General features: G+C 48.8%; 1 protein-coding gene across 15 annotated transcripts in view; it reads right to left on the bottom strand.

The window, feature by feature from the left end:
- mef2d (myocyte enhancer factor 2d) overlaps positions 1–12,687 on the bottom strand; it is an 86,820-nt gene that overhangs the window by 19,555 nt on the left and 54,578 nt on the right. For all 15 annotated transcript variants that reach the window (XM_076736874.1, XM_076736873.1, XM_076736871.1 and 12 more), the window contains exons 5-6: positions 6,802–7,033; positions 4,246–4,302 (exon numbers count right to left, since the gene is read on the bottom strand). In XM_076736874.1, coding sequence (XP_076592989.1) covers positions 4,246–4,302; positions 6,802–7,033 — 289 coding nt within the window. The remainder of the gene's footprint in view (positions 1–4,245; positions 4,303–6,801; positions 7,034–12,687) is intronic.

The raw sequence follows: 12,687 nt of genomic DNA on the forward strand, positions 1-12,687 counted from the left end.
TGCCGGTTGCGTTGAGTTCATGTTTGTGAGTAAAAGGAGAGGGTGGCAGCTTTGTGGTGACCCTGAGTTATGAGTTATGCACACACACACACACACACACACACACACACACACACACACACACACACACACACACACAGTGTGTTAAAGTGACTTTGTGTTTGAGTGTGTAACTGAAATGTGTGTCTCTTGCAGGTGCCCTCAAGCCAACATTAAACCCCCACACAGACACAGCCTGAGGTACTGGCATTATTGTGTGTGTGTGTGTGTGTGTGTGTGTGTTTACACTATACTGTGCTGGTAATGGTTTTACTGGAAGTCACAGATGCAGATTTTTCAGACGTTTTTATGTGTTTCTCTGTTCCCTAAAGTCATTTTCAAAGACTGAGACACATTCTGGTTTGAAAGTAATTATGAGGATTTTGGGTGAATTGTGGAAAAATATATTTTAACACAAAAATATGTGGAGAAGCAGAGTCCTGCCTCAAAAATCTACCACTCCAGGACAGTCAGCCTCAAACAGGGCACAGCCAGAGCAAACTGAAAGCTGTCCTCCTTTATTATATGTGTCATTTTTTAGAGTTTAGAGTTTATTTTTCTAACTTCTGGGACTGAAAAGCGGATTTATCTCCACTCCCGCTTCTCAACCTGTCTGCAGAACCACGTAATTAGCCTCTGCTCGTCCATGCTGACTGCCGACCGGAGGGGAAATGCCCTTCGTGAGTGCACAAGAGAGAAGAGGAGAAAAGACTGGAGGGAACTGAAGAGCTGGATTCTGAGGTGAGTTCAGTCACGTCGCGGTCAAACTCGCGTGAACGACGAAAGGCAGAATTCGTACGAAGTCGACAAACTTTCTTAGCTTCTCTGCAAGAGACCCCAAAATACCTCCTCACTCTGCCTCTAGACGTGCTTCATCATTATTAGCTTAGCGTACTGAGGTGTATTTGGTGAAGCTGAAGGTGAATTCTTAGAGCGCCCTCTGCTGGATCACATGACAGACGTCTTCAAACGGTCCGTCGCGCTGTTAGACGGCAAGTTTCTGATTCAAAAAGGTCACTACAGGTCAAATATTAAGCTTCTTCTCCCACATTTGAACAAATGCTTGAATTTGGGCCGATCAAGTGTGTGTGTGTGTGTGTGTGTGTGTGCGCGTGCATGTGCGTGTGCATGTGTGTTGTTTACACTGAGTCTGTTGAAGCGTGCATGAATACACTCCTATTCTGAGAGTGTGAGTGAGTCAAGGAAACATGTTGATGTGTCCGTGGCTTTATTTATGCCTGCTGACTGTTTGTATGTACCCTTTACATGTGCATGAGTGTTTGAGTGCCTTCAGTGTGTGTGTGTGTGTGTGTGTGTGTGTGTGTGTGTGTGTGTGTGTGATGTCTCCTATTACGCGAGGCCGGGCGTGGGAATGTGAGGAATGCCGAGTGACGTCAATGGTGACATTCCCGGAGCCCCAAGTCCCTGGACAACAGCTGAGAACGACAGATCCAAGAGAGGAGGAGGACAGGGAGAACAGGGAGGAGGAGGAGGACGGGGGAGAGAGAGGAGGAAGGGAGGGCGGCAGAGAAAAGGAGAAGATGGGAGAAAAAGGTTGAGAGAGAAAGGAAATGAAAGAGATGAAGGACAAAGAGGAGGAAGATGAGGAGGGGAGGTGGAGAAGAAGAGAGGAGGGGACAGAAAAAATGGGGTCAGAGCATGAAGTGAGAGGAACAGGAGAACAGGAAGAGAGGAGACACTGGTAGAGGAGGAGAAGAAGAATGGAGAGAGTGGGGAAGGTAAGGAGAGAAGGAAATGAGAAAGGAGGAGGCAGAGAGAGATCAGAGATAAAGGAGAGCGAGGGGAGGAAGGAGGTGGATCAGGTCACCTGAGGGGAGTTTTGGGATGAGGAGGGTTCACGTTTCGACACAGGAGGAGTCATCCTGACGTCCGTCACGAACATCCAGGAAATATATGAATAATACACAAAATTCAACGTTTCCAAACTCTAAACTTTAAACCTCGAGGAGCAGAAACGCTTTGTTAACTCGTCACAACGACGCTACACCAACCTAAATCTGAGCACCTGCTGGTCCAAGCTGTCAGCCAATCACATCGCGGTAAGGTCAGGACTTCGATTATGAGACTCTTGGAAACGCTGACTCATTAATTTCAAGCGAAACCCAGAGAAAGGAGTCCAAATACAACCGCTCACGTGCTGAACGTCGTCAAGGAAAGCTGGATTTTAACGGCTTCCACCACAGAATAAGAATCCAGACGGGATCGACACAGAAAGCTGGAAAACGTTTCTATTTATACTTTAACATGACATCATCTTCCAAAAGGAGTGATCTGACCCTGTGACATTACGATCCGCACTTCCTCTTTTGAGTCAAACCGGACTTTCAGCAGCGCTCGTGCATCGTTCGGCCTCATAAAACAGACTCATTAATAGCTCTGACACGCCGATATCAATACTGACGCTCGGCTTTGCATTCCTCTGATGCAGCGCAGGGGAGTTAATATAAATCTATTGATTTCCTCTGGCCCACCTCACCGAGACAATGCGTTTATCAAGCGACTATGGAAAGAAAAAACACCTTCCAACCGTATCTGTTACTCCAGGCCGGCTGGCGGTATCTGTGCCGGCTAATGGGATTTAAGGGGAGAGCTCTGGCCAGCGTCAAAGTCACCTCTGAGGAGAGTCCGGTGCCAAGACGAGGGACAGTTGGATCGGGGGGGTGGGGCGGCAGATAATTCCAGAGAGGAGACGAGGGGGAACAGCTGAGAGAGACAGGATGAAAGAGGAGGGAGGGGGTGCAGATGGAGAGATGAGGAGGGGGAGGAGCGGCGGGTGAAGACGGGGAGGCCGAGCAGCCGGTCAGGATCCCCGGGCTCGTCGCTCACAGCGAGACTCAAACATTCAAATGTGACGTTCAAAGTTTCCAGCTCGCCTCCTTCCAGAGCTCTGAATCACCACGCAGGGCCCCGATTCGCTCAGCCGCTCACACGGTCCGGCCGATCGGACAAACGACGGACCAATCGCAGCTCTGCAGGCAGGATTAGGAGCGGGGAGGTCGGCCACATGCATGAAAGATGGCCGTAAGGTGGAATCAGCTGAGCAGGCTCGATTTCCTCAATCAGCTGCAGCTTGGCTTTCTCGCCATGAGAGACGTGTGTTCCTAAAACGCTTTCATGCACTCAATGGACTCCATTTCTATTTTTTTCTTTGTTTTTTTTACTTCAAACACTTGAATTTCTTGCGTGAAAGGTGCGTCACAAATGAAGTTTATTACTATATTTTTTATTTATTTACATACTGTGATCTTCTAAACTGGTTTGCAGTGGGCGGGACTCCGTTCTTCTTCTGTGCACCAATCACGATTTAGCTTCAATTTAATCTGGTGACAGTCGGCGTGTCGGTTGATTTGTCAATCACATCTGATCAAACCAGTCGAACACAGTCTTGATTAAACTGATTAGCTCGTTTAGCAGCAGCTACAGAACTCGACTCAGCAGGAGCGGACGTAGCGTCACTCGCTCCTGATTGGTTAGAGGAAAGGACAACTGGAGTCTCATTAACAGGTTTGTTTTCAGCTGATTTGCCACCAAACAGAAAGATTCCCAGTGAAGGTTTGTCCAGTGACGTCCATGAATCCTTCAGATCTTCAAACAGCTCAAAGTCTCAGCGCCTCCAGCTGAAGCCATCTGCACGGCTGCACACCAGCACGACCAAGTGGGAGAAGATTGGATTCATATTCAAATGTCGTTCATCGAGCTTCAACCTGACATTAAAATTGAATGAAAAGAGGAGAAATCGAGCTGGACTTCACGCGTCGGACAAACAGGCGACGGGAACGAAACGTCGAGCTCATTCTTTCAGGTATCTGCAGCAGCTGGCGCTCCACGCCACGTCAGCCATGCTGCCACGTCAGCCATGCTGCCACAACACGTCACATGTCTGGAAAAGTGCAGCTGAGGAGCATCACAGAAGTTTTCGGTGGTTTTCTGTCCCCCTTTGCAAACTCTCCTCCTGTTTCTGCCCACAACCCCGAGCCCCTTCTGTTCTTTGGACTGTGGACAAGCAGCTCGCGCTGTGACCTTCAGCTGTTGCCAGTCAACAGGTGTTTCGTGCTTGTGTGTTTGAGCTGCGCACACGTGACCGCCTGTTGCCACACATAAAACATTCTGCGTCGCTCAGAAGCAAAGCTCGGCCGCCTCTGGAGACGTCCGGATGAAACCCAGAAGCAGAAAGGGAGTACTCACGGACTGGACTTGGGCACGCTCCGTTCGAGTTCCCCAGATCTCCTCCTAACAGAGCGCCTGGAACACAAGAACACACCGAGGCGCCGCTGAGATTATTTACATCAAACAGAAACCTGAACTGCTGCACATGACATTTTGAAAATCATCATTAAATCAAGAGCGTCGTTAAAGAAGTGCTGCTGCTGCTGACGCTCACTTCACTCCATGAAGGGCCGTAATTGGTTTCAATTCTGCATTAGCAGTTAATTTCAAGTGCCTGTTTCACCAGGTCTCAACCGCACTTATGTTATATTTAGTAAAAAATCATTTTAAAAGGAGAAAGAAAGGATTTAGTTGCCGCCTGTGTTGAAACTGAGGCTGGGTATCGTTTAAAGAACTAAAATATGAACCCCTGAGCTTCAATTTGACATATTTTGAATTGTATTTCGTCATGAATTGAGCATTTACAGCCAGCTGTACAGTCAGAGTCGTCTGAAAAGGCTAAAAGAGCTGCAGACACCAAACCCTCGTGAAGCAAAGTGAAGCTCTGCAAAGCCTTTTAGCATCTTTCAGTTCATTGTTTTGGGCTTCAGCTTCAGCGTCGCTGCTCAGCTAACAGAGCTACAAACACAGAGAGACCAAAGGTGACCTGAATGCTAACGTAGCGCAGAGTCTGCTGGATGTTTAATCAGCTTTACATGTCAATGTGTTTACAGATGGCCCCAAATGGGCAAAAATAAATAAAAATCTATTGCAGCTGCCTTAACATGTCAGTGGAGACGAGTGTGCTCTGCCTCCAAACAGCAGACAAACATCTTCCCAAACGGCACAACGTGGATTTAGACTTTTATCTCCACTCAAAGAAACGTTTTTTTCCTCCAAAGCAGCATTTTTCTGTCCTGACACTTCTTCCATGTCGTGGTGCAGATTCAGTTTCTGGCTCTTTACAAAGGCAGAAACTTGAGGTCATTCAGGGCGGCTGAAGAATATCTGGCTGCACGGACGCATGGAAAAACACCAATAAGCAAACACCATGAACCCAATCCATCTCTGGTAATGTGGGATGCATAGCAGGGTACAGCCGAGCATTTGCACGGCTGAAGTTATGAGGAGGAGGAGGAGGAGGAGGAGGAGGAGGAGGAGCGGGTCCATTACTGCTATGTGAAACCCTCTTGCCTCGGAGAACGGCATGTTATGAAAGATGCTGTAATGCATTTGTTGCGCGTTACATCACCTAATTCTGACTTACAATGAGATTACGCTGGTCGGAACAAAGCTTGATAAGTAACCTTGTCTGAGACGCAAAAATGGGGCACAAATCCTTTTAGTCAGAGGGTGAAGGATTGGTTTGCCACACAGAGGCAGCGGGCGCACAGGAGCCAACCAGCCTCGCTCGAGGAAGTGATGGATTCCTGTCATTACACGCCGCCGCGCACGTCTTTGAGCAAACAGGAGTTACTCACACTGACAGGTGAGCGAGCACGAGGGCCGGACATCAACACGCCGGCTCGCTCAGCTGCTCGTCGGCTCCGTGAACTACGTCCTTACATCTTCACAAACACGTCTATAAAGGTGGCCCGATGACGTTTGGCGAGCAGCACTGTGACACGCATGGAGGACGCCAAGCGAGCGGACTCACAGCTGTTTGTACATTTATTTAACGTGTCAAACTGTCCAGAAAGGAGGACAAACACAGGAGGAGAAGTCTCAACGGGCACTAGAGTCACACAGACGCTAACTAGCCTTCAAATCAGTTTGAGTTTGCAGCGGCCATGTTGTTTCTCTTACGTTTACTCAGTGATTATTATTTGAGATCCTGTCGTCGGCCTGCAGGACATCGTGATGTGAGGTCTGCCGAAAAGCTACCAGAGACCAACGAAAGAGAAACCTACAATTATAATTCAATTATTAAAACTGTCTATTTGTCCATAAAGACGTGCGTTTTTCTGTCACATGCTGTTCACATTATTCTGTCTACCTCTGCATATATGTGCTCTAATCCTTGTTAGCCAGCGGTTCCCTGCAGGTTCTGATTAGCATGATTAGCAGCTTCATGTTTTCTAAGGAGACGTGAAGACAGGAAATCAGCAGGAGGTCACTCTGGAGTGAAGCATGTGACGCCTTCTTCTTCCATTACATCATGAATTCAAAGGGAAATCTCAGTTTCTTAGCTTTTCGAAAATCGTCTCAGTTTTGCTGTTTCTGCACCGCAACACAGCACCTGTCAATCAAACTGTGTGGGCGGCGCTCTGAAGTCTCCTTCCTTCACTCTTCTTCTGTGGAAGTTTGGGGTTTTTGTCTTTTCTCCTTCAGCTCATTTCAAGGTGCCGTTGCTGCTTTCAGACATGCAAACCTCATCAGCAGCTGCATCAGAGGATTACTCGAGCCAACCAATCAGATGGCATTTAAACGAGTGAGCACGTGACACCGGCTGGACCAATCAGCAGCCGGGAGCGTTCAAACTGGACCTTTATTTCTGTGAAAACGCCACAAATGATTGATTCACATGAGCACGAACTGGCCGTGGAGCCGCACACGAGCACCTCCAGTCCAGCTGTGCTTCAGCCCGCCGCTTACCTGCGCTCGCAGGTCGCTGCGGTAACCCTGGTGACACGGTGTTCCTCTGCAGAGCTGGTTGCTGTGGCGACAGGAGGCGGGGGTCTGTGAGGGTGGAGGTGACAAAGGAGGTGGTGGTGACCAGGGCGCCGCCGGGGTTGTTGCTGAACTGGAGAGCTGCCGCCGCCGCTGCGTTCTGATTGGATACTGGCACGGTGACTGGCATGGAGAAGGTGGGCTGTGGGACTGTAGACTGGTGGAGAGACAGGAAGAGGCGGGGCTCAGATGTGTGCCACCACACACACACACAAACACACACACACACGCACACACACACACAGTAACAGACAGGTGATCAGTTAGTGATCTGCAGCAGCGCAAATGAGCCCGCAGGTGAAAAACACGCCAACCAATCAGAACAAGAGTCTTTCCAAAACTTCACATCATGATGAAAACAGCTTCTGTCCAACAGCAACGAACCAAAAACAGAAAAAAACATCGACATTTATTTAGACAATTTAGGCAAAACGACTGGATGAGAAGGTTTGTGAGGACTTCAGTGGCTGAAATGAGGCGACGTTACTCCGAACTCGACTCCACTGTGAACCTGAACAAAAACACTGCAAACAGGATTTTCCTCAAAAGCTACAAAGAGCGTTTTGGAAATGAACTCTTCAAGCCGACACACATCAGATCTCTAACACACACACACACACACACACACGCGGTTTCAGCATGCAGGGTGACTTGGTGAAGAGGCCAAAAAGCTGTGCTGCCTTTCACGTCTCATGCCGGGTTAAAACTCCTGTGGCAGCAGCGGGTTATGGCGTCAGGTGACATTTGGTAGCGTGCATGTCACGTTCCAGCTACATCCCACCACCCCCACCGACACGTGCCCCTCAGCGGGAACACGAGAGAGCATCGGACTGCGGGTCAAACGTTCGCGTTGGACACTTTGCATCTCGAGGCCTCGCGCGTCGTCTAACGGCTGGAAACCGCCTCGTCGCTCCTCACCGCTGTTTGTTCTTAAACGGGCTGCTTCGTCGCCTGAGCCGACCTCTGAAGGCAGAGGATCGGACAGCTCGGGGTCCTGGAAAAATCAAGGGCGAGGACCTCGGCTTGTCCAGCCATCCGGCCCATTTCACCCTGTTCCAACTCAATCTGAAAGAAGGACTTCTATATATAGAATGTGGGCCAGCGCTGCACCGTACTGCACTCAGAGCCTGGGACCCAGTTTAACGCAGAGGAGGACGAGGGCACCTTCCCGCCCTCCATCTCTGCCTCGTTGTCCCTCTGCAACGTTTCACAGCTTTTCAGGTGACTGAACAGAAGACGACGCTACCCTCTCTCAATAGTTTCCTAATAATTTCACAGGAAGTTTGGTTCTAATTACAGAGAAAAAAGGAATTTCCTTGAAAGAGAAAAGCTTAATTTAACTCCACATACATGTTCATTTATTATCTACTTGTTATTGGACAGTTACATCCAGAAATCCTCCTGTAAAATGAAGCGCTACACTGCGTTTTATTGCTGAAGTCTATTCAAGTAGAAACGACGCGCGAGGTCAAACCAGCAGACGAGACGCGTCAAAGAAACCCGATTCTTCAACTTTCTGAGATGCAAAGTTCACCCATCAGAGTGAAAAGACGAAGTCTGCACAGGAGAGAGCGCAGACGGAGCTGGACGGTAAGTGGTGACCAGGGCGGGTGAAGACAGCAGCTAACAGCACTGCACCACAGCACACCGGCCAAGCAGAGGGTGGAGGGAGGGGGCGATGAATGGAGGGATGGAGGAGGGGGTGAAGGGTTAGTGCAAAGGGGACGGAGGTGTGTAAACACGGAGCGCTCGGCACTACAGAAGGTTTATCCTCTCGGGGCTGAAGGGGGTTCAGGTGTTTAGGTCTGATCCAGAACAGGACGGGACACGAAGGAATCGAACCGGTGACCTTTTGTTTAGATGACGCGCCGACCTCAAGACAAACTGTGCAATGTTAAAGAATATTTTCTGTGCACCTGCAGACACGTATCGATGACTGAGCGTCCAGGACGACAGAATACGATCGCTGAAGGCTGAATTTGACCATAAAATTTAAGAGAGAGGAGTTCAGCCTGAGCAGCTTCAGACGGTGCATCTACAGGAAATACATCCGAGCAGATAAATCCATCTGACATGATTTTAGTGTTTAGAGTTTGTTGGTGGATTTCTTGGAGGAATTTGGATTCTTCACCTCTATTATTTCTATTATTTCTGAAACACTGGCTCTGCCCTGTGTGCATCACTTTAACTGGAGCCTCATCAGTCTCGGATCAGCTTCATTTACAGATTTAAATGTCCAGCTCTGGACTGACGCATGTCGACTTCGCCGGCTCGTTCCTTATCTAAAGCTTTCTTCAGGCTCACTGTGGTGACAAGTTCTAATGAGTGTTTTGGGGACACTTTCTTGTTCTGGAGCTGCAGCCACAACAACCCTCTTCAGATTCCTCTTTTCATCTGTAACATCCACAACAGGACCTCCATGATGGTGCCGACTCCTGTTTGCAAGGAGACTGACTCCTTTCTGGCAAACTACAAGTGACTTTAAATCAGACGGAGGGTTAACTGGGCCCCGCTCGCCGTCCTGTCGGGTGAATACCTGACCGGGAGCTTCTCTGGAGGCTCGTGTGAAGAAGCTCGAGGCCTCTTCTGCCTGCAGAGAACAGAGAGAGGGAAGAGAAACGGACCTGTTTTCCCTCAGAGGAGCTCTCTCAACCAGGGTGTGTTTCCTGGATGCGAGGCTACATCACACTGAATCCAACTCATGGCCTAGTTTGCCTTCCCCTCCCTCTTGTCCTGGAAGCCTTTTGGATTTTAGGATTGTCACATTGTGTTTGTTAGCAGCTGCTGATCTGAACTCAGGGGCCACGTGAAGGAGTGTCTGTTCGACCTTTAGGTTTTTAGGTTCTGATTCTCTTCCAGCTCAAATTCTAAGAAAGTTCAAATGATTTTTTATCTGCAGCTTCGAATGCAAATGATTAAAAACAATTTGTGTTTTATGCTTTCAGCCTGAGTGTCACCCAACACATGAATGCAAAGCCTCAGAGGATCAGAGTGATGAGAACAGACTCCTGTACAGACTCTGCTCAGACCAACGGCGACGAGCTAACTTTATTGATACGCTGTGAGGGTGACAGTGTGTTCCAGCTGGGCAGGAACAGCAGAGAAAGGGTGAAATCTGGTTTTCTGTGTGTAAATCTGTGCAGTAATGCAGGTTATAATCTCACATCAACGGATCTGAAGCATTGTGAGAATTAAAGTTTGCACTGCGACAACATTAATCTCAGTGTGAACGCTGGAGTGATGGGTTAAAGTTGTCATTTTACTGAATTACAGTCTTGATTATTTTGGTATTTTAACAGAATCTAAAGGCCTCGGTGCTGCTGAGGGAACGCCAGAGTTTATTGATTATTCATTGTGAGGGCCAAAAAATGGGAAAACTGAATTAGGAGCGATTAAGCGTGCAGCTCGAGCAGCATTTTCACTTTCATGTTTCTCATTCTGACTGTTCACATTCTCCCTGAGCCTCTACAGGAGACATTCAAGACGCTCAGCTCCTTGCTCAAGGGCACCACAGAGCGAGCCGTTGAAGGAGGAAATCTATTTCTTATTCAATTTCCCGACACAGAATCTCAGAGCCAGAAAAGGATCAAACCAGAGGCCCTCCGGTGGAAAAGCTCCCTTTTTTCTCGCCTACCGCAGCGGCAGTGTGACAGCAGCAGCTCTGTTAGCTCAGGGCTCGTCTAGCCAAGTGTCCTGCCCGCTCTGCCTCGCCGCTCTCTCCCTACCTCAGGAGGTATTTTAGTACAAGTGGGATTAAGCTTGTATATCCCGGCCCCTAGCTGTCATGCTGGGGATTATGATGCTGAGGGGAGGAGTGGGTGGTGGTGTGTGCTTCCGTTCGCTGGTGCCCTGTGAAAGGTGTGCTGGGCAAACCGGGCAGGCTGGCGGGCGGAGAGACTGAAGGGCAGCGCGGCGGTGGGGGGGGGGGGACGTTAGCCGCTAGCAGCGCTCGGCCGGCGTCCAATCACCGAGCGCCAAGAGCTGCGGCTCTCCAGGGGCGGTAGATTGAATCTATTCTCCTGCTTTGGCATCGGAGAGTTGAGAGGCGACTCGTTTTCTCCGCTCGCTCTGCGCTGACACACATGAGATGGATGTGAGAGAAGCTTCTGTGCTTTGAAGGAAGAGTCCAGATTTATGGATTCTGGGTGCCTTCGCCTCATTTTGACTTAACACCAGCCCGCCAGCCCTCATGGCACCACATTTCTAAGCCTCCAGCTGCACACACGCTTGGATTATTTTAACTAGAGGTTCTGACCACAATAACTAAGAGAATGAGAGTCTAATGTATGCATGTATGTTCATATTCATGCGCTCCCTGAAGGCTCCACACGGTGCTCGTGTCCCACAGGCAGAGCAGTGGCCTGTTAAAGGTCAAACATTTGTTTACAACCTTTCTGATACGACTGAGTCTCCAGATTACAACAGTCATCTTTAAGGTAAAAGACGGTCAGAACTGGGCACAGCCGAACAGCACACACACGATTTGGTGTCTGACTCTCCTGCAACGCCTCAACGGGACTGTGTCCCGTCCCAAGTGACCAATCAGAGGAGCAGGCAGACGGAGAGAGGGGCTGTAAATTGAGTGCTACTCATTAAAGTGACATTAATGGCATTATTGAGCACGGAGGAAAAATGAATCACAGAGAAAGTGGCACAGGAGCGGAGCGGTAAAGAGGGGCCTGGCAGAGCGCCAGTCAGGAGGCACAACCTGGATAATGTCAGCAGCACATCGAGCCGCAGGAGCCGGCCTGCAGCGGGACCGCAGCGACCTCGGCGACGCCGTGAACGAGCGGCAGTTAGCAGCAGACACCTGGCTTCCTCTCTCACCTGGATCACGTCAGGGCTCAGCGCAGCAGGCTGCACGCTGGCTTCCTTCGTGTTGCTCAGTGTTACACGATCGGTGCCTTCAGTCAGACCGCTCAAAGGCACGCTCCGAACGTGTTGATCATCACCATAAAGCATGATTTCCTCTTGCGATAACGGTTGCTATGCCAACTTTTGTGAAATCTGGGGACCTAGTTAGCGCTCCTCTGCTTCTGCTGTTTATTCTTGTACATTACTGAACCTGCAGAAGCACCAGAAACAGTGTATTAAAGCCATAATCCTCCTGAGGAGCAGCTGACTGTGATGACTGAACTTCAGATGAATAATCACAGTAAAGCGTGCCCTGTTTGCTGCTTTTTCTAAAGAATCTCTTACTCACAGAAGTCATATCTGCAGCTGACATTTTCCTCTCCTTCTTCTGGAGTCCTACAAGTCCCTTTTTTAATAAAACACGATATGAAATCTGTCAGCACAGGTGGACCATCTCACACGCTGTCCAGAGGACATAACACGTTTCAAAAATAGGCTCTGGAAAAGCGACTCTCGAGCTTTGGAGACGCTCAAAGAAAGTTGATTTACTGGGATTTTCTAACTGGTTCTGAGTCATTTCATGGTTGAATGGAGAACTTCCAGGGCTCTAAAGCTGTTTGACGACACTGATGAGAACCAAACTGCCTTGTTTTAGTCTGGCTGCTCTTCCTTTAAGATAACTGTGGGTTCTTTGAGCCTGGATGTTTTTCTTGATTTAAGAATCTTAGTCGGTGAATTTTCCTGTTCTGTTGGCAGGTAATTTTGCTTATTTTAAGAAATATTTCCACCCTTTTATTGCTTTCGAGGGCCGATTCTTTGCAGTGATGACGGTCAGTACTCGGTTCCAGCTTCTAAAATGTGAGGCTGCTTCTCTGCTGTGTGATGATTAAGTGAATATTTTTGGATTGTTGGTTGGACTAAATAAAACATCTGAACATGTCACCTTTTTTCATCCGT

Source organism: Chaetodon auriga, chromosome 8 (assembly GCF_051107435.1).
Source record: "Chaetodon auriga isolate fChaAug3 chromosome 8, fChaAug3.hap1, whole genome shotgun sequence".
Lineage (NCBI taxonomy): Eukaryota > Metazoa > Chordata > Actinopteri > Chaetodontiformes > Chaetodontidae > Chaetodon > Chaetodon auriga.